The 22,948-nt window shown below is 38.3% G+C and overlaps 1 protein-coding gene and 1 pseudogene across 1 annotated transcript in view; one reads left to right on the top strand and one right to left on the bottom strand.

Moving 5' to 3' along the window:
- The first annotated feature begins 697 nt into the window (after window positions 1–697).
- Window positions 698–3,232, top strand: LOC145502430 (uncharacterized; annotated as a pseudogene).
- A 12,826-nt stretch (window positions 3,233–16,058) lies between these two features.
- The window catches only part of LOC145503288 (uncharacterized), a 109,142-nt gene continuing 102,252 nt past the window's right edge, over window positions 16,059–22,948 (bottom strand). Inside the window, exons 32-33 of the mRNA XM_081482779.1 lie at window positions 16,537–16,686; window positions 16,059–16,209 (exon numbers count right to left, since the gene is read on the bottom strand). Coding sequence (XP_081338905.1) covers window positions 16,059–16,209; window positions 16,537–16,686 — 301 coding nt within the window. The remainder of the gene's footprint in view (window positions 16,210–16,536; window positions 16,687–22,948) is intronic.

The following is a 22,948-nucleotide window of genomic DNA, read 5'->3' as shown; positions in this document are numbered from 1 at the left end:
TATTTCAGGTTACAATATAAGTTTCCTCAAAACTCCTTTTCAAAAGTCTCCACTATTTATCCAAACATCGGGTCAGGAGGCACTCCTAATATCCCAGGAAGTGAAAGAGTTATTGCAAAAAGGGACCATATATAAGACCCCCTTTACCAGAGACAGTTTTTTTTAACAGCCGCCTGTTAAAAAGGATCTTTGCGTCCGGTGATACGTTCTTTGAACAAGTTCATTGTAAACGAGCATTTCCAGATGGAAAACCTCAGTTGCCTAAAGACGTTGCTTTTACCAGAGATTTAATACAAATATATACAGATTTAAAAGACGCTTACCTTTCTGTGCCTGTTCACGAGTCTTCCCGAAAGTTCCTTCGCTTCTTTTGGAAGGGAACATGTTACCAGTTCAAAGCTCTTCCATTCGGCCTGTGTTCAGCACCCCCAATTTTTACGAAAGTTCTAAAACCCGTTGCCCCATTCCTGAGGAAGAAGGCCATTCGAGTCCTTATTTACCTGGACGACTTTCTTCTTTTGGCTGCCATAATGGAGGTAGCTGTGAAAAAAACTCAGCTGGTAGTGACTCTCCTTCAGTCCCCAGGTTTTAAAATAAACCTCAAGAAATCATTACTGATTCCAACACAAGTGATAACATTCCCGGGTTTCCAAATCGAGTTAATGTGCATGATGATATCACTCCCGGCAGAAAAGGCCAACACAATTCTAGACTGTTGTCGCCGGCTGCTCGTTTCTCAAAGTATCAATTTGCGAAACCTAGCAAGTTTAATAGGCCTGTTAGAGTCCTCGAGACCAGCCATTTGGCGAGCTCCACTACACTTTCGTCACTTGCAGTCAAATCTGATAAGAGGCCTACAAATGAACCAGGAGTCTTACGACGCTTTGATTGCCCTGTAACCGAGTGCCAAAGTAGAACCTGCTCAGTGGTTGAAACACACCTTCAATGCAAACGGCAATCCCGTGCACCTTCCTCCGCCGGATATGATCACAACTGACGCATCCAAGAAAGGTTGGGGTGCAAAAGGATGGTCACAAAAGAGTATCTCGAACACATCGATTATCTAGAGCTAACGGCGTCCTTTTTTGGCCTTTGTTTTTATTTATTTATTATTATTTTCTTTTTTTATTTGTTCACATACAGAATAACATACAAAATAACCGTAGAGGAAAAAAAAACTGCATAATTACTTACATTAAAATACATAAAACAGGTTTAACAACAAACGATAAAACTAGTGGTAACAATACATAAATAAAAAGAAAGAAAAAGAAAAGGCGACTCCTCTGCCCGGTTTTTAGTTTTTTTTAAAAATTATTATCCAATAACTACGTACTTGATATAGTAATTTTATTAACAATTACTAATGATTAATAATTAATCATAGATACAATTAAGAAATAAGTAGTGCAGAAAGATTTCCGAGATAAGTAATTTAAATTAAAAATGTTGGTGGTATGTTTAACTCTCAATTGCACTTTGGCCTTGATTCGCTTGCAGAAAGTAGATAGATGGCTTTTATGGTACCGTGACGTTGAGAAGTGGAAGTAAAGGATTCCATTTCTTAGAAACTGCATCGAGGTTGTTGGACTCTATGCGAAACTGCGATTTTAGGGACACGGGAAAAGTTGTTAAAATCGGGATCTTCTTGTTGACCCTGCAGCTCCATATATAATATCTTGCCAGAAGAAAGGAGAAATTTAGTTGAAGTGAAAACTTAGAGGTGTCCGGTCTCAGACCCAGATATATGGCGCTGTGTTTTGAATAGTCTATCGTCATTAGTTTGACCTGGTTAAGTGGTTCAGTCAAATTTTCCCAAAAGGTGGCTAATATTGTACAGTTCCAGAAGAGGAGGATCAGGTTTTCGGAATGGTTGGTACAAAAGGAGCAGTTCGGGTCCTGCTTTACATCAATTTTTGTTAAGGAAAGGTTCGTTGGTAAAATACGATGAAGGAATCTGAATTGAGAGTTTACGAGTTTTGTGCTTTTTGTGCACCTAGCTGCCAGACAATAGGCGCTAGTCCAGTCAGCAGAACATCTCTCATCAGATTTAATGCAGTCGTTCCATTTCTCTCGGCTTTTAAAAGGAACGGTGCTTTTGAAAGAGAGGAGCTTCTGGTATACAACTCTGTTCGCTTTATCGTTCTTAATAAAAGTCTCGGAGAAGGTATCGGGAGTGTCTGTGCTACTAGGTTCTTTACCAAGAAAATTAGTGCTATAATGGTGCCGAAGGGCAGAAATAAGGCCGAAATACTTAATGGGTTGTATTCGTATATTGTAAGTGCTGATAAAATCTGCAAGGGGGAGAAAACTGTGCGAGTCCGTCATTAACTGGGCTACCTTAGTCATTCCATGCAGGAAAAGATGTTTGTAGAAGACCGGTCTCTTTTCGATCCTAATTAGCGAATTATGCAATATGTGTTGTTTAAGAAATTGCTGCTCGGTTTCGATTTTATCATCAAAGTTAACCTCTGACCATATTTCTATTTTGGCTTTACTGAAAAACCTTTCTCGAAGGTAAGTCTCACGTAACCGTATCTCTCTGGCTAGACAACACTACCGCCATCGCTTACATCAACAACAAAGGGGGTACACGTTCCCCCAACTTATGACTCTGGTCTTAGAGATGTGGGATTGGTGTCAGGAAAGAGACATCCTTTTGATAGCTTCTCGCATCCCAGGAAGAGACAACGTCTCAGCGGACAAGGAGTCCAAAGAATTCAAGAACATGAGCAAGTGGAAGTTGGTCCCAACAATTATTTAGCCTTTTCTGCTGAATTGTCAGACGGATCTGCTTGCGAGTCGTCTAACCAACCAACTCACGGATTACATCAGTTGAAGACCCGACCCTGGAGCCATCTACACAAAGCCTTTACGATAAACGGGGCTCCCCTACGGGGCTATTGCCCCCCCCCCCTCCCCCCAAACCCCACTTCAATCTGATATTCAAAACCCTGACGAAGGTAACAATCGACCAAACGGAACTAATTCTCGTTGCTCCAGTTTGGCAAGCCCAGCCCTGGTGGCTGATTCTGCTGAGACTTCTATATCTCAGTCAGTGTTGCTACCGAACGGTCCAACCCTCCTAACGGACCCGACCGACCTGAACCGAGTTCATGCAATGTATCCTCGCCTTCACTTGGCCGTGTTTCACATCTCTACTAACGTTTCCAAGCTGAGGGCATTCCAACAAACGTTGCCGATCTACTCATTGCAGCTACTCGTATCTCCACCTCGTCGTATCACTAGACGGTAAATTGATCATCTTTCGTCATCTATAAAAGACATTCTAATTTTCTTAAAAGAACTCTTTTACGAAGGCTTAGCGTACCGATCACTTACCGTCCCTCGTTCTGCTATTTCGTCAACTCATCCAAAGATAGACGGTTTTTTCAATGGGTCAGCATCCTTAGGTTACTAGGTTCCTTAAAGGAGCTCCCAATAAACCTCCTCCAAAACCCAGGTATTCCCATACCTGGAATGCTGATGTTATGATTAAATACATGATTTCTTTGGGGAAAAACAGCACCCTATCACTTAAAACTATCTCCATGAATTAGTCACCCTGTTTGCATTAACCTGTCCTGAACGGATTTCCGCCTTGGCTTCCTTGGATCTCAGACATTGCAGCGTTCTTCCAGGAGAAGTGTTTTTTCAAACTCACCGTACCTAGAAAAACTGGCAGTGCAGATAAACCAGCGGAAGCATTTTTTTTGCCCGCTTTGACCAAGACAAGAAGCTCTGTCCCATAGATTTAGACAATATCTAAAATCATCCAGGAACGTCCGACCCGTTATCCCGTCTTATCTTCCCGATAAGTTGTTTATTTCATTTAAACGCCCCCAGAAACTGGTCACTTCTACATCGTTGGGGCGTTAGCTACGAACCTTTATGAGTGCAGCAGGAATAGACAGTCACATTTTAAAGGCTCACTCTGTGCGTGGTGCATCTACGACAGCAGCTGTCAATGCATTTGTCCCGCTGTCGACTATCATGCCAATGACCGACTGGTCTTCTGCTTCAATTTTCAGAACATTTTACTATAAACCCTTGTTTTCTTTAGACTTTGCTACTGGGTTCTTACCCTCAAAGCAGATCTACTTGTAAACTCAGCTATTCTCCTGTTGAGTTTTGATTTATATATATAATATGTATTTAATTTAAATGTTTTGTTATGTGGAACCATGGCTGTTTTATTGCTCTTAGTAGCAGCGTTAAAAACTACTATTTGTTGTCTAATATATTTCGAACGGAGTCTGTGAAATATAATGAAAATTATACTAGGGCCGCAAAGCGGCCTGAAGTTATAATTCAAATTATATGAACAGATGAAGTGAGAAATATATGAGCTTCCCACCCTTCTTCCCTCCCTTCTATGGAGTCTCTCTTTTGCCTGTCTATTCCATGGCGTCAAAAAGCCACCGAAGCATCACGGGACCAGGAGATCTAGGTCCCAGGGCCTTGTGGGTATGCCCAGGCCCCTTCAGGAGCCCATTACCCGGAGCTTCCATCTTCCATACTGACCCTCTGAGTCAACCCTGTCCCGTATCTTTTTATTTTTAGAAGCACCTCCCACGGGGTGTTTCGCGGGTGTTTACATAATAGCCAATCATAAGAGAGCTGCGGTCCTCTATTGTTCACGTCCCATGTAGGCCGCACGAAACGATTTCAATAATGGCGGAAAGCGCGAAAAGTTTATCAGACGAAAGTTCTGATATCTTTGAGGCAACCTCCCCAGAATACAGCACGTCTTACGAAAGCAGTAGCGAAGAAGCGACTGCTGATAATTCTGCGACGACTTCTAACCGGGGAAAAGGAAAGTCAAACAAGAAAAGAAGTAGTTCGAAAACCACACAAGTCACGCGTCCGGAGGCGAAGAAACGAAGAAAACGGGAAACTGCTATGTTAGATAGAAAAGAAATGGAAGAACTTTCTGCTTGGATTTTTAGCGTCGAACAAGCAAACAATGTTGAAAAACGAATACGACTGACGTTGGTGGAAGATTCAAGGATCAGCTGTCAGAGCGATCGGAAATCTTTCGCCGAGCATGTTTTAGGTGTTTCTCAGAAACAACAATTTGAACTCTTGGTTGCTGGGTTTTGCCGAAAATTTTCGACATTAGCAAAGGAATCGTTTGAGAGTTCCCCGAAAAGCTGCAGAAAAGCGGCGTTTTCCGTGGCATGGATGAAGTTTTTGTCTAATTTCCACCCTGGCAAGATCACGCAGGAGCGTATGATTTTGGACGGGTTATTGAAGGAGTCAAAAGAAAGCTTCAGTCCAGAGTCTGTTCATTGTGTTGTTAGCATCCTTCATGAATCTGTTTACACCATCATCCACGAGCACGTGCGCCTTAAAAGGGCAGAAACCTCAGCCGAGACCATGGGCGAAGCCGCACATCACGCGAGACACGAGTTGAGAGAAGAATCTGACGATACTTTGTATCGTTATTGTGGAGCAGCTCTTCACCGGATGATAAAGCTGAGGAAGGGGACTTTGGCAGGGAAGAAAGGACGCGGTGAATTGTCAAGTCAAAGAAAGCCGATTATGGAAAAGGAATTAACAATTCTGCAGGAACTATCGATGAATGACAAATCAGACACTACATCTAGTCTGAAAAACCTCGACGAAGGCAATCTGATCTTTCCACGAGCTGAACTGATTCCATTTTTGAGGTCTGTTGACAACGAAGTTTGGGAATTTGCGACTGACTCCAACCTACGAAAATATCCATCGAAGTTTCTAACTATGTGTCAGAACACAGTGTTGAACAACGAAAATCTGGAATTGGACTTTCGGCTGCTTGTTGCATCACTTGTGACCTTTAAAAATGATTCTGACATAGAAATTGTTGATGGTCTTTTTCAAGCCTTAGTCTCAAAACTTGCTAACACTCGTATAAATGAATTCATGAACGCCAGAATAGAGAGAGAATTAAAAGATCAAGGTAAAGTGGTGGACGCTGATGAAATGCTGCGACCTCGTTTAAAAGCCTACGCTTTGGATACAAAACGGAAGTAGTAAGCATAATGTATTTGTTCAAGTTTTATACCCTCTCATTTCCAAGTGCAAACCATGCAGGATATGTTAATAAGAAGTTGATCAATTAAGTGAATGTTCATATCCCTAAGCCAATTTGGTTTTTACTTTTCACTCTTCTTGATTAATATTACTGTTGGAAATAAAAGGGTTCTTATTCGTTTGGACACAATCTGAGACAGTCCAAATCAGAGGATGTAAAGTCCTTTGCACAGTAAAATATTGTAGCTTTATTTCTTCATTTTGTGTAGTAGTTACTGTTATTTAAGTTAAGTATTTAGCTTTACAGAGAGCTTCAATTATAGAATGACAAAATAATGGTTAATACTTTTGCCTCAACCCAATATAGCCTAGTATTAAAATATCTATTGTAATAAATGACACTTACTAGGAGCAGCAATCAATCATATCAACTCGCATAATTATTAAATAAAATATATTCCTAGCCCGATGCATTTCCATACATAACCCATGTAAAAGTACAAAGATTCAGAGCTAAATTTTGCTCAAGCAAAATTCTCAAGTATGCAGTAATAAGACTGCTGGGAGAATCTGCCATCAAAATGATGGCACCACTGCTGGTGTGAATGTGACGGTCAATCAGTGCACAAAGGCCATTAGTTTGCACTAAAATTCCCACAGACTTACCACAGCCAATAAGAACCCCGTATGATGGCTGCTGAACATTGCTGAAATGTGCTGCTAGATCAGCAAAATCATTAGCATCTGTAAAACCAAAAATTGCACTTACTGACTCTACATTACATTCTGTGCCCACTGACTGAACGACATCTTCAACATCTAAATAAACAGCTGTGTCACTATAGACCTCATCATACATGACATTGCCATCACATATTGCACTGATAAATGACAATGCCCACAACTGAGGTAACTGTTTCCAAAGTAAGGAAACATCCAAATTATATTGCACACAATAGGCCCCAAATCTAACAGCAATGATTGTACAGGCATTGCTGCCTTTTCGCCCTCCTATCGTGGACTGTGCAATGGTAGTTGGAAAGATAAATTGACACAGAGAACTAGAAACTTTAGTACACTTGATACAAATCTGGTTTTCAGTAGAAATTCCATCTATGTTTAAGGTTATGTTCCTGTAGCCCTCTTCTGAATACTTATTTAAAGATAAACTTTTCCTGTTAATCAACCTGCCCAATGCAGGTGAGTAGGCAATTGCAGATAAATTTCCTCCACTGGTGTGCTTTAAAACACTGAAAATAGATTCTAAAGCACTTCCATTTATTCGCAGTGGGCTGATAAAATATCTCCCATCTGGTGAGACACTAGTGAAGATCCATTGGCAAAAAGATAGAAATCCATTTACGACAACACGAAGATCCCAAGTTTACAAAAAAATGGCAAAAAAACAAGTTAAAATTATTGTTTTTACTTGTGTCCTCCATATGTAAGGCTTCCCAAGCTCAAGGCACAAAATTTCTAGAAAGTCATTTAAAAAAACATCTAAAGAAACAGAACCATGAAAAGGTACTGCTCAGCAAGCCTTAAGTCTTGAACTAATATTTCAAGACATTACAATGTTAAATGGCTCTAACTTTACATTCTAATCCAAAGCATGCACATAGCTGGGTACGGTGCATTCACTTTCTAAGGTTACATTAACCTGGCATGACTACTGCCTCTTAGTTATTCAAAAGAAGATAATTGTCTATGGTTGCAGATTACATTTGATGCATATTTATTTCGTTCAAGTGTCACATCACAACGGTGGCAGCAACTCTTCCTTTTGAGATCTCAAAAATGGCTTAGTCATCACACACTATTTTTTTGGCCAGCAACATATCAATCAATCTTTTATTTCAGACCAACTAACCTGCCATGAAAGGAACTTTTTTTGTCTGGATTTCTTGGTGTTGTCTGAGTATACTGCAAACAAAATCTGCATTTAGTATAAAATAATCATTACTATTACACTGAGGCTTTGAATAATAATTAGAATACAATTGAACAGGACATTTTCAGGCTATTTTGTTATTTTTAATTGAAATGAGCTCCCTTTGAGGTTTGATTACATTGTATTGAAAATGGGAAAGTTCTTTGTACCCCTTTTCCATCACCAGTCCTGCCCTAAAAATCCCATCCCATAGTGACACTTAACTCTTATGATGATCCTGTTGATTACATACATGTAGATTTTATTCATTGATAAACAGATAGCATACATACATGCATGCAAGGCTCTTGTGTAAAAGTTTGCTACAGCGCCAACTAAACTATAAAAAAAAACTTCTGAAAGTCTTAACCAACTCAGAGATGTATAATCTTAAAATACCTGTTTCTTCATGGCTGTGGCACCATTTCTCAAAAAATTCCATTCCTTTCTGTCTATTTTTAATAACAGGGCTCTGCAAACTGTTAATTCTGCGTCTGCTCAAGGGACCATTTTCAAAAATGAGATTGCATGCCTCCAGGAAACTTGCAACAGGAGCAGCACAATTCTGATTAGGCTCTATTACAAGGTCTTGAACAGCTGCAACCATGTAACGTTGCTACATATTTAAAAGTAATAACATAAAAAAAAAGCATTAGCAGTAGGGCCTGTATTTTTGTTCAAGGCCTTTGTTTCGTGGAAAGCTGGGGGGATAACAGTGATATAAACAACAACAATATTTATTTATACCATACATATTGATGGTTTATTCTACAAAGAAAGGTATTTCAGTAGAAGAAGACAGAAACAGGGTGTCATAGAGATTTAAATAATATTTCATTATCTGATGTCACTTTTATCTTTAGGAAGAAAAGTACAAACAAATTTAATCACCTGCATGATCTTGGCTGGTCTCACATTAAGACGAGTCCAATTATCTCTGTAGACAAAAGCGTACCTCAGTCCAGGGACTTTTCTACTTCTACTCATGTCAGCTCTCTCCATTTCTTAGTTGTAAACCTTCTCAATTGTTTCCCATCCAAACTGGACAGCATCTAGAGTAAGCCTTTTTGAACCAGAGAGTCTTGAGCTGTACAAGGCAGCTATCATGTTCTTTAACTTGAAAAAAGATAACTGGTGTATTAGAGATAGTTAAAGCAATTGCAGCTAAAGGAAAATTAATTACAATACAATCCCATACAACACAATGTATTAGTTCTGGTAAACAACAAACCATATCATCACTAAATGAAGTTGAATAACATGTCATGAGCATGGTACTGCTCTTGAGACCAAGACCTTCTACACAGTGCATGGAAGCCCTAAGACAAAACCACTGACAGGGAGAGTCCAGTAGTGATCAGTCATACAACAATAGCCCTGATTTTTTATCATTGTCCTCACTGACCAATTTAATTTATTAGTCATATTAAGATTGAGCCTCTCCGATAATTAAACAAAGATATTTATCAATCAACTTCATTTTAGCACAGGATACATAACTTTGTGGGTTTGACATTCAAGCTATTATAGCTCAGTGCCTTGTAAGGAGTACTTAAGTACTTAAATGCTTTTAGTGTCACATAGCTTGCTGTGTATATCACTATGAATATGTTTGAAGTATGACTTTAAGCTTTCTTCATATCATAACATAACCAGGCCTTGGCTGAACAAAGAGTGTATAACTCTATCCACTGAATATATCGCAATCAAGTGGATAAAATGTACTCTGCTGGATAGCAACATACCTACCAAGTTACCCACTCGTTGAACAACTGGGACCAGGTGTTTATTTCTAATTAAGTACAGGATTGTCAATTCAAAAGAGACAATAAAATACAAGGAAGTGTTCATGTAAGTAACTGTAGTATCTCAAAATTAAGGCATGTAACACACAATCCTTCCATGCTTGTTTTCACAAGAAAAAGGTAGATACCTGATGGCTTGGGCAAATCATGGCAAATATTGGACTTCCAAAAGGATCCTCTGGATTAGTGAAAGACATGTTGACAAAATAGCGTCCTCTCAAGGTTTCTGAGTGATCATCTATGGGAAGTGTTGCCCTAGGACACCCACATAGAATTTTCAAAAGTGTCAAATTTGAAGATGCGCCATCACAGAGCACAATGGCCACTCTAAAGCCAAATGCAGTAAATGCCTTTAGGCATAGCATAAAGAACTCCTGTAGGATGTTAGAATCCATGGAACTGGGGACAGGGAAGTAAGGGCCAATCAAGTCATATCCTGAGGTCAGGTCCCTCCAAAGAAACTGCACAATATAACTGGCCTTTTGGCACCCACTCTGGATAGCTGATGTGTAGACATCATGCAAGATGGGTAACTCATCTGGTGCCATGGTAAAGCCAGAAATGCCACCACCTTTCAGATTCCATGCTACCTTCATCTGAACCTAAAATAAGAAATTTGGAAATTATTTATAGTAAGCAGTTCCAGGCAATGTAGAAAAAAGCTGAACAAAAGTTCTCTATTATGGTGTACTTACATACCCTTTTATATGGTAGGGCAATTTATATTATCATTATGTTTGCAAATCTTTTTGGTACTGTAGGTACTTCTGAACTTGATAACAATTTTATTTGTAAATATTTAGATGGAATCAACTAGAAACATTAAGGGAAAAAGGATTAAATTGCACTCAAACATCTCCATTATTATTTTTATGTTATAAGATGTTGTTTGGTACCATAAATCAAAGTCCTTTACCTTCACTTCATCCCACATCATAACTCCAATTCCAAGAGGCTGGGGATGCCCTTCACTTTCCCTCAGTCTTTGGTAAGCCTGAAACTTTCCTTGCTGGCTTTGAAAATAATGAAGATCAATTCCAGGTTTCTCAGCACCATCCTTTAAAACTTTCTTTAGTACTTTCGTACATGGAAGCTGAAGTATGCTGAGGTCACGCAGTGCCTCATAAGCTGAAGGACTCCGGTTATATATAGCAAGAGCTGAAAATGACATGTTTGCACTTAAAATGTTTAGAAAAAATCTTCTTATAACAGGTAAAATCACCAACTGATTTTCATTTGGAGTGAACTCGAGGTTACATCAACACAAGAGTAACTGCCTAGTCATAAAAAAGGGACATGGGCAAAATACATGTAGCTCATAAGGTGTACACAGCTGATAGCCATTCAGGCTATAAGCTGAGAACACAATGTTTTTAGGACCTGACAGCCTTTATTACATGTAGGGAGCCAGTCAGAGCATACTCTTGGTCCTGACTTGGATAAACATAGTCAATAGTAATTATGATGTTATGATCACTTACCAACCCTGATTGTGGCCAGTGACCATCTGTTTCCTTTTTTCCCAGTTTCTGTAAAAGAAAAAAAACCCACATGAATGTGAATGTATTTACTTATCACATAATAATTATGTTACTGGGGATGAATCTTGAGTGGAATTTGTGTTCCGCATGTAATAATCAAGCATTCCCATGAGTGACCCCTGGATTTGATTCATTCCCAACTTTCTGCTCTCTCCGGACTTTTTTGGTGCGGCTAAAAATAAATAATTGCCCTGTAATATTCCAGGAAATACAGTATGGTAGGGTTTAAACAACAAGTACACGAATCCATCAATGGACTCCTGACAAGTACCTTGTTTACAGGTAGGTTTAGTATATTATTAGAAAGTATATATACATATATACAATTTAATTCACGCATACCATTGTTCCGTTGGTCATTGAAAAAACTCTCTCGGTCCTTTTTCCACACTTCATTGATACAGTCTCCTGCTTTCAGACCCCCTTTGCCTTCATGTTTATTCCCATCAGCAGTAATCTTATTAAGTTCTCTCTTTCCTGTCTCTGAATTTTCAATTGCCTCAATCAGCTGACAAAGTTCTTTTGACTGCTGCCCGGGCAGCTCAATCTTAGTACGTTTGTAAAACCTTAATACTTGTTTATTCAGCCTTGATCGCTGTTGGCGGGAGTTTCTCGCACGTTTGATTTTACTGCCAGGAGAAAGAAATTTCCATGGAAAATGGCTGCTTGGCGCTTGGCGCTTGGCGCTTGGCGCTTAACCTTTGTGGCTTCATCCACGTTTTTCTTGGCCTTTACTTTTTTCCTAACGTACCACCTAACGTTTCCACCGTGGGTCCGATGCATTCGACCTTGAAGAGCTCGAGAAGTTTTGGCGAGAAGAGGGAGAATGCCAAATCTTGCATGATTTTGCATGAATACTTCTTACGGGTCCAGACATTACTCGAATATTTTCTGGCTTATATCCAAGGTTCTTGAAATCTTCCAGCATCCTAGGGCACAAAGTGCGATCGCCGCAAAGAACGTCCTTAGCGAGTTCGATTAGTGAGCACGTTCTGAGTGTTGTTAGTTGCCCTTTGTTAATAACAATATGTTCGTAGATTGGACATTGTAAACTCCAGTCACCATTAACATGGACCACTAAGCGAACAGGATGAAACGGACCTGTTTGGAGATCGTAGGTTTGTTTATCCGAAGGATACAACACGAGTACACGATCGGGAAACTGAGTAGCTGGCTCGGAGTCTTCGAGTGGACAATGCTCGGAAGTGAGATGTAAAATCTCCACACTGAAACCGGCAGCTGCAAGTTCCTTGTGCCAACTTTTCAGCGGATCCAATTCTCCAGATTTTTCGGCTTTATTCTGCTGCTTCTCCTGAAGCTTTCTTGGCAGAATATCTTTCAAATTTCCCTTTTCATGATCTTTTTCACTGCCAAGACCGCTCGCGCTATCAACGTGGCAATCGCCTCGATCTTCACGACCAAGATCCAAAGATTTCCTTGCTTTTGTCGGGCCTTTGCCTTCGGCAAGGTTCGAATTCACTATAGAACGCTTCATTTTTACAAGAAGTTACATAGCAACGAGAATGATAAACCACCAACAAAAGCACAAGAATCCACCAGGTTAAAACCCAAACTGCGAAAATATGAGGCGTTTCAATTCAATTCAATATGTATGAATGCCATCTTCAAGTTGTCTATTACTTTATTAACGTCTAGTTGGCTCCAGTTTCCTCGGTTGTAAAGTCGGAAAAGGATCGAAATAGAAAGGAAAATGGGAGAAGGAATAGAGGTCAGCCTTCGCCTTTGGCCGCCATTTTTTTTAGGGTCTTATGCGAACGACATCGTGCTTTCGCGGGAAATTAAAGAACCCCCGCAGATATCTTTGTTCTAAACATAAAAAGATACGGGACAGGGTTGACTAAAGAGTGCAATTGGTATGGAAGCTCCGGGTAATGGGCTCCTGGCCCCTTTTATTGTTTCTTTAGGTGGGTTCGCCCTTCTGATGGCGTTAAAAAGTGGTTTGAAGCACTAACTGGGAAATTCTTACCATTTGTTGTGTCATATATTTTTCACTTCATCTGTTCATATAATTTGAATTATAACTTCAGGCCGCTTCGCGGCCCTAGTATAATTCTCATTATTGTACGTTTCGTTTGTCAACAACAACAACAACAACAGCAACAACAGCAACAACATCTTTTATTTAAACACGGTGGGTTTTAAAGCTAATATAGCTTATGGGGCCGTGTAAAAAATGTTAATAAAATAATAAAAAATTAAAAATTATTAAAAAAGTTATTAAAACTGAATGTAGACAATAAAGTGAAATCTTCTCTTTATAAACAAAGAGTTCGACTGAGAAATGTACAGTTTGCCGATATATTTCCGGATGCTACAGCAGCAGATCGAGTTCAAGCCAGCAAGATTTTCATCAATGAAAACCTGACGGCATTCCGCAGAGAGTTGGTGGGAAAAGCTAATGCTAGGAAAGAAGAGTTATCGCTGCTAGGAGTGTGGACCATCGACGGTAAAGTGTTTGTGAAGACATCCCCCGAGGGAAGACCTATTCGAATTTATTCTGAACATGATTTAAATAACCTCTAGATCGTTTGAACGGTTACGGTAGGATATGTCAGGATATGTCGAAAATTGTCTCGTCTTATTTATTCTGTGTCTTAACATGAGGGAAGGTTTCAAATGGACATGGGCGAAGGTTAAACAACCTCTTAAAGGTTTTTCTTTTTTGTTTTTGTGTGGTGTGTGTGTGTTGCTATTTTCTTTTTGGTTATTATTATTATTATTATTATTATTGTTGTTGTTGTTGTTGTTGTTGTTGTTGTCGGGGGGTTTAGCTTCTTTTTGCGTATTGATTATTAATTTTTGTTAGCTTAGGAAGCCTGTACGTGTGCAATGCAATCCAATGTAAAATTATATGTTAGAGGTATAAGATATCAGACCAAAAAAAAAAGGAGCATGTTTACTTATCTGAAAGATCAGAAAGCCAATTTCTATTTTCTCCAAGAGACGTATTCAGATGCAAATGATGAATCAATTTGGCAAAGTGAATGGGGAAGTAAGATTCTTTTTTCTCATGGGACACACCATAGCAAGGGTGTTTGCATCTTATTAGGTCCAACCATAAACAATAATGTGGAATACTTCTTTAGTAACAATACAGTGAGAATTGTTTTAATCACCACGCATTTTAATGGCGTGAAAACTTCATTATGCAATATCTACGCACCTAGCAACCAATCAGAACAACTAGAGTTCATCCAGGAATTGAACAATTGCATCATAGACAAGTCCGAAATGACAAATATTATCATCGGATGCCATTGGAACTGTACGCTAACAAAAAAGGACAAAAAGGGCGGAGCATTTTGGAAACCTACACCGTTTATAATTTTGCTACTAACCACCATGGAAACCTTTGATTAAATCGACATTTACAGAGCCCGCCATCCGAATTTACACCTTTTTTCATACGAATCTAAATCCTTACAGCTTAAGTCGAGGATGGACTATTTTCTCGTGGCAAAATCTTTGGTAAAGTCTGTAAGCAAAGTTGGAATTACCGTGTCGATTGCACCTGATCATAAAGCAACCTATTTTTATCTATCTTTGCCCGAGACAATCCCAAGGGGCCCTGATTTCTGGAAATTTAACTATACCTTGCTTGATGAAGTCTATATAGCACATATTCGCGAACTCATACCTCAAATACGCGAGAAGTATTCCTTCGTTCAAGACAAACAGCTATTCTGGGAATTAATGAAAATGGAAATAAGAGAGAAGTCTATTTCATTTGCAAAACAAAAATCAAAAGCACTTTCCAAAAGGGAGACTGAAATTTCCAGGCGACTTGATCACCTCGACAATTTAATTTGTAACAGTAATAACCTGCTGAATATTAATATCACTTTAAATAAATACGAAGCTTTAGATCAGAACTTCATTCAATATATGATCGCAAAGAAAAGGTTGCAATGTTTCGATCTAAATGTAAGTGGATAGAAAAAGGGGAAAAACCCACTAAATACTTTTTCAACTTGGAAAAAAGAAACTTCAACAGAAATACCATCAACGAACTCAGAAAACAGGGCGGAGTAGAGATAAGAGAAGAAAAGGAAATCTTGAAAGCCATCCAGGAATTTTATTAGGACCTGCACTCCTCTGAAATATCCACGTCACAAAAAACAATTTGACCTCTTTATCAGAAATCTAATCTTTCCAAAACTCTCGGATGAAGACAGAAAAGAAATAGAAGGCCCTCTAACACAATAAATGCAAAAGAGTACTACAATTATTTCAGGAAAACAAATCGCCACGTGAGGATGGCTTCACTGTAGAATTTTATAAATAATATTTCGATTCAGTAGGGAGTTATCTATTGGAAAGCCTAAACGTTAACGCGGCTTATGAAGTTGGGAAATTGTCTATCTCACAACGCCGTGGAATAATTACTCTTATTCCCAAGGTTGATTCGGATCTGTTAGACCTTCAGAATTGGAGACCAATAGCACTGTTAAATACAGATTATACAATTGCATCGAAAGCCATAGCTTCATGTAGACGCATTGAGATAATTCTTCCAAAACTTGAACACCCGGATCAGACAGGCTTCATGAAAGAGCGATATATAACTGAGAATTTAAGACTCATCAGTGATGTTCTCGAATACACTTAGAATGCGAATTTAACGGGTGTCATGGTTTCTCTTGACTTCAGAAAAGCATTTGACACTTTGGAATGGCCATTCATTAAAAGCGTGTTAAATCTTTTTAATTTCGGGGAAAGCGTAAAGCGGTGGTCTAGCATCTTTTACAGTGATGTTGAAAGTGCAGTTCTTAACAACGGGTCTGCGACGAATTGGTTTAAGCCAACAAGGGGTGTCAGACAAGGCTGCCCCCTGTCACCATATCTTTTTATTTTGGGTGCGGAAATACTGTCCAATAAAATCCGCCAGAGTAAGCTGGTTAAAGGAATAAATATCTATGGAAATGAAGTTAAAGTGAGCCAATTTGCAGATGATACTAACCTCTTTTGCGAAGATATTACCTCTGTTGACAATGCCCTCTGTTTAGTTAACGACTTTGGGCCTGTTTCTGGTTTAAAACTCAGTGTCAAAAAGACCAAGGTACTTTGGTTGGGTGAATGGCGCAATAACAGAACGACACCGTTGCAATTTTCATGGCCACGCGATCCTGTTAAAATTCTGGGAATATAATTCTCTTGCGACGACAAAAACAACGATCACTACAATTTCAACTTAAAAATTAAAAAAAAACTCCAAACTTACCTCGATATGTGGAGCTCAAGGAGCTTCACCTTATTTGGGAAAGTTTTGATTATTAAATCTTTAGGATTGTCACAAATTCTGTATTCAGCCTCTAACACCAATGTGCCAAAAGATACTATCACAACTGTTAAAAGGAAACTCTTTAGTTTCCTTTGGAACAAGAAAAAGGACAATTAAAAGGGAAGGCCTTTGCCAAGATTGCGATAAAGATGGTATTCGTATGACCGATGAAGGTCTAATGTTAAAGGCCATGCGTTTGGCATCGATACCTCGTCTGCTGAAACATGCAAACTCGAATTGGAATTCAGTACCCGATTTTTTCCTTAGAAGGCTGGGTGGCTTAAACTTTCTACTGCGCTGTTATTATGATGTGATTTTCCTTAATTCGAAATTACCTACCTTTTATAAGGACATGCTCTCCTTCTTGGATGATCTTAAAACTCTGTATAATTATAATCTGGGCCAAACAGTTTTATTTAATAACCGGGAAATGTTAATAGACGGCAAGCCTTTTTTCATCCAAGAGTGGTTTTCAAAAGGGATTATTTTGATAAGTGACCTGTTAGATGAACAAGGTCAGCTACTCTCATACCAAACCTTTAAAGCGAAATATGAATGCAAAACAAACTTCTTGAATTACTATTAAGTTAGAAGTGCTAATCCGGACAGCTTACTGGCCAAGACAAAGAACAATAACTTGGATCCGTTCTCCAAGAGCATCTTTCTACAAAACCACTCAATTTTCGATCTTCATAGTTCAACGAAGGTAAACTTTGAAAGTGCGAAGGTAAAGGATTTCTACTCGTTATTGAACAAGCAAGTTAATAATGGTCCACATACTGGACCAACTAATTGGAGTAAATCTATGCCAATATGTGCAAAACAATGGGGGAAAAATTTATATCAATTAAACAGGTTTCCAGAGAAAATAAGCTGAGGGAATTTCACTTTAAATTTCTCCACCAAATCGTTGTAACCAAAAAAGAGCTCTGTAGATTTGGTATCAAAGACGACAGTGAATGCCTTTATTGTGGAGAACAAGATTCGATAGACCATACCTTTTCAGACGGTCATTTTACTAAAGATTTCTTGTCAAAAGTGGTGCAATAGTTCAACAACGGTAATAACTCGTCGTTCAAACCGTAAAATCAAGAATATTTATTTGGGATTTTTTCCAATCCTGCCAATAAAGAACTACTGAAAAAATTTAACTACACCATACTTTTTGCTCGCTATTTTATCTATACAAATAAGTTACACAATAATTCTCTTCTCATCACAGATTTTGTCAGCAAAATCTCCTATAAGTACAGGCTAGAAAATATAGATTAAAATTTAAATGCAATGATGCTCCAGCTTTGGTCTACTCTGGTTAACTCATTATGATTATTATTAAATCTCTCTTTATTTTTATTTACTATAGTTTATAAACGTATTAATTTTGCAACTGTGAAAATTGTAGTTTATTGCATTGTACTGTATATAGGTTTATGTGTATCAATAAAGAATGTATTTTCACAAAAAAAAAAAAAAAAGAAAGAAAACAAAAAAAATCCATTTATTCTATTTCAGTTATTGGTTGCAAGAGTTAAACTCTTTCGTCAGGAGGTGTAGTGTTAATAAAAATAACTGTCTGGAACTTTTTCTCATTGGTAGCTGAAGAACTATGTACACTGCTTCCTGGGCACTTATTTCAACACTATTTACAAATTGTTTGCCAACGTATCTTACTTGTTGCTTTATACTGGAATTTCCTGTTCTGGTTTCGCCACATGTTCTTCGTAAGAGCTGACTCATTCCTTTTTGGGATTTTGAAATATATGACACAATGTACGCCGCACAAGTGTAAACATCTAGCACAAATTGTATATCCATATTTGCCCTCCATGCCTTTAGACCAGCACTATTATAATTTTTCACCCTTGGTTCATTTGGATTTCTTTTCAAAAATATGGTGGGAGAATTGGGACTTGATTGAATAGCAAGGTGGTAATTTTGTTCTGTGACATTCAGATTAATCAGCAATTGGTCAAATGTGATGCCTTCACCTTCTTTCATGTCATTTAAATGACAAATGGTGCTGGAAATGTTATTAAACTAGTTCAGTTACATCAACAAACCAAACCATCTGGTATTGTAGGGATACAATTTGACCACTCAGATGTAGGTCAGAAAACAAGGAATGAAAAAAGGCGTTGCAAGGAATTGAACACACATGGACCCCAATAAACCTTGTAACTACACAGTTTGCAGCAGGTAGAAACAAAACAGCACGAGTTGTTAGAAAACAGTTTCCATTGCGTCCTGCAGCAGCAAAAACAATTCACAGGTCACAAGGTGATACTGAAAGCTGAAAGAAACTAGTGTATGTTGACCCCAGCAAAGCAATTCTTGGCTTGCACTGTCACGCAATCCTGACGCAATAAAAAAAAATTATTCGAAAACCAAATAACAGGGATGAAGTCAAGAAATTGGGATGTTGTAGGAGATTAATAAAGATGACACTTCTCTAATTTTTAAGTCTGCGCGTTTTCCGAAACCTCAGATATTCGTCGAAATATTTTGCACAAATTTATAGAGCCCAATATGGAGCCGCCACGTTAAAAAAACAACAATAACAACGACAACGACAAAGGCTAAGGAAAATAGACTGAAACGTTTATAGGCTTATATAAAGATCTTTACTCATTTCACACCCTAAAGGCCTGCAAGCAAGTAATAAGCTATTAATCGATTCCAAGAAATGCAATCAAAGGCAGAATAGCTCGAGCACATCGATTCGATTGAATTTCGTGCGACTTCAAATCTACTAACTATGTTCAAATGCAGAACATTTAGCTCAATTGCAATGTAGCTAATGCTTCTCAGTATAACGACTGCCTGAGTACACGCAGCAAGGCGTCTAGTTCATTTTATTACTGCCACTGCTTTTGGTTGGGGGTACATGGTCCCTATTTTCTTAATTAGAGGTTATTCCCCAATGTGGTATTTACACTTAATATGGAGATGTTCTTAAAAAGTGAGATAGTGCTAATTAAAAAAGTGCGAAGAGATTTACTCGGTAATGAACAGTGTAAATGACATTTACATATTTACCAAAAAAATTAGGGCGTACAAGTTCTCGCCCTGACCATTTCTCGGTAATAAAAATAAGTTTCATACACATATATACACAATTTAGTTGATGAGAGCACTCTCCTCTCTTCACTCTCTCTCTCTCTCTGCTCTCTTCTTCACACTATGTTTTTTTTTTTTTAATTAACGAACGTATTAACCGAACGTCACTGACTGTTTTCTTTGTTGTGCATGCATGCATACTTTTTTGCTCGTCGAAGAAAGTTTCAGGTTTTTCCTGGCTGTTTCCTTTGTCCTGTCCGGTACAAATTCGTTTGTGATATAACTTTGTGAATTCTCCGTTCTCCTTAAATTTTATCTCGTCAGGGTAAAAGAATGCGCTCTCAGAGTGTTCAATCATTGTTTTCAGTCGCTACAATTTTCAGGAAAAAAGCAATAGAATTCTTAATTTCCTTTTACTTTGTGTTAGGACCTTTTAGCATGCCCGTAATTGGCCCATGGGCATTACGGGAGAATAATTTTCAAGTAAAGAATTAGATTCATTCTAGTGTTTTTTAATTATTATGAATTAGGCATTTCTTTCTATTTTTTTTTTAAATTTTAGTCGCACGTGTTGTTTTATGATTCTACCGACGTATACTATGCAAATGTAAATAATGCACTAGAATTAGCCAATTAGAGTGTGCATTATCTCGGCTTTAAACACAAACCATATATAATAAATGTATGTAAATGATATTTTTATGACAGAGAACTGGACAGGGCAAGAACTTCTTCTTTTGTAACTTTATATATTCATTCCTCTCAGCGCTGTCAAAATGTCGCAGGAACCTTCATTTTTGAAAGTCCATTATTTTTCACCATACCTAGCACAGAAGGTCACCAAATCCTAACTAATAACTGGCACTTGTGTATCTCTAGCCTTTGCTGTGTACTACATGTATATTCTGTTATCCTCCCTTAACTGCTAGAAACAATTTTGACAGAGCTGTTTCAACAGTTTCACTTAAATTGATTTCCACTAACAGCGCTACATGTAGAGGTTTTGTTGAGTATGAACTTTATGGAGGGTTTTATTTTTTTATTTTTATTTTTATTTTTTTTTATGATTACAGAAGACAAATTATACATGTGTATACATAACCTGATGTTGGTGTTAGTTGCAAATGGTAGTTGATAATATTCATCCTATTACAGGTAAGAGGGAAAAGTTCAGAAAGCTTAGAACATCTCTTCCTCCAGCACACCTTCTGTCTACAGTTGCAATAATTGAGAGGTTGTATATATACGAAGAATAATGTAAAGTTATAAACTTAACATTAAAATCTGACATTTGAACGCCTCCTTTGCTAAAAATTAGTCACGATTTAATTGATATCACTCCCTGTGATTTCATAGAGATTCCAGAGGCAATTTATCACCTAATGTGGAAGTCCTGTCTTTAAGTGAGGGAAAATGACACAAAAAAGTTACAATGAAAGTAAAAAGAATTGTGAATGTTGATATGCTGTACATTGTACATCATGTAACGGTATTTGGTGAGTGCCAAAGGCAGGCATAATATTCCATGTATTGCTTTTTTAGGACAAATTACACAACAGTGACGTTTTAACAGGTGTGATCAGAAAAATAAAGAGTATATTGTCCAGGCAGTACCAGTTTTTGGACGGCATTGCAGACAGTAAGAGGAACTGTAAGCATTACCGGGTAAGTTAGTTTTATGCTTATGACTTCTTGTACTTGGATTTTGTGTCATTTCATCACAGGAATAGGTAATGAAAGATGCAATAGTTGTTGCAATTTATTTTTAAAGGCAAACTTATTAGTCTGCTTATGCTGGATAACAGCCATGTGTAAACTGAATGTAAAGCAAACACACTGTTAAAGATGGGGCAACCATAAAACCTGGAAACCGGAATCCAGAATCCGGAACCAAAAACTGGAATCCAGAAACCAGAAACCGGAATCCACAAATCAAAGAAAACAAGTTCTTCAAATACGCGAAAATTGTTTTGCTTAGCTTTCTGCTTGTAAAAAATAAGCGGCCAAGTAAAAAAGACCTCAAACTTAAACTTTCTTGAAACAAAAATTCCCCATCTGTTGAAATTCGTGCAACCGTTATTCTAGTGAGGGCTATGATTATGAGAATCTTAGTAAAGTGCATCGTAATTTTATTCCAAGCACCCTGAGGGCGTCTAAAATAAGCTTGCTGGTAATTGCCATTTTGTTTAATAAGTGATCTGCAATTTACCGCGGAGGTATAAACTTATCCTTTATGTCTAGTAGATACTGAACAAGATAGAAAATGGCATAGAGAACAGGATGTCCGTCAGTGGCAGCCACTGTCGAAGTCCAAAGGCTACTAACCTGGCTCGACTAAATATAAAATTTGATTTTTCCAACAGACACGAGACTAATTCCAGATCAACACTATTTCCACACTGATATTGTTACAAATCAGCTTTTCATATTCTTGGCGGCCATCATATTAAAACAATTTATAGAAATGTTGCAAACTTACTTCCGTCTGCTTCTCGCTGCTAACTGATCGAACCACATGTTGTTAAAAGATGCTAAAAGACTACTAGAAATTCACCGCAACAGCTTGTTGCTATTGTGCTACTCACTAGTCTTCTCAGAGCAATTTGATCTAGACAAGAACCGCCCTCTCACCAGGGCCAGGTTGGACAAATATGGGTAACTTAGCCTATGAGCAGGCCCTTGTGTTTGGGCCGGGGGGGCGTGAGCAGCAAAGCCGCAAGAAGGCACTCACTCACATGGTAACGCAGAAAGACACTAGACACTTATTTAGCCTGCTCAGACACAAGAGACATACTAGAGCCTGCTCACAGGCTATGAACTAGCCCCGACTAGATAGTGATTCACCCAATGGATAGCTTTATCCAGCTTTTGAAGAACCGGGCCAGACGTATAGCTAAGGGTTATTCAGAACTAGTCAATAAGTTTATAGCAAATACAGTTTGTGGCTTAAGTAAACCCAAGAAAATAAATAACAACAAAATAATTTTTCCCCATATTTATTTATTAGACATTGCTGAAGTGAATTGTTTCTATCATCATTCATAATGTCTGGATTTCGGAGTCTGGTTTCCGGTTTCCGGATTCAGTGTTTTAGGGTTGCCCTTGATGATGTACGTGCATGTTAATCTTGAATAATCTGAAATTTCAGAGAGTTTGAAAATATTATATCATATCTGTGATGCTTCTGAGGTGGAGGGCTGTTACATGTACATGTAAATTGTCATTGTCATTGCACATGTAAATTGTACATGTCATTGTCTCATGCATGTCATTGTCTCATTTTTCACTTGTTATG

Source organism: Orbicella franksi, chromosome 11 (assembly GCF_964199315.1).
Source record: "Orbicella franksi chromosome 11, jaOrbFran1.1, whole genome shotgun sequence".
In the NCBI taxonomy this organism is placed as follows: Eukaryota; Metazoa; Cnidaria; class Anthozoa; order Scleractinia; family Merulinidae; genus Orbicella; species Orbicella franksi.
This window is presented reverse-complemented; position numbering and strand designations above follow the sequence as displayed.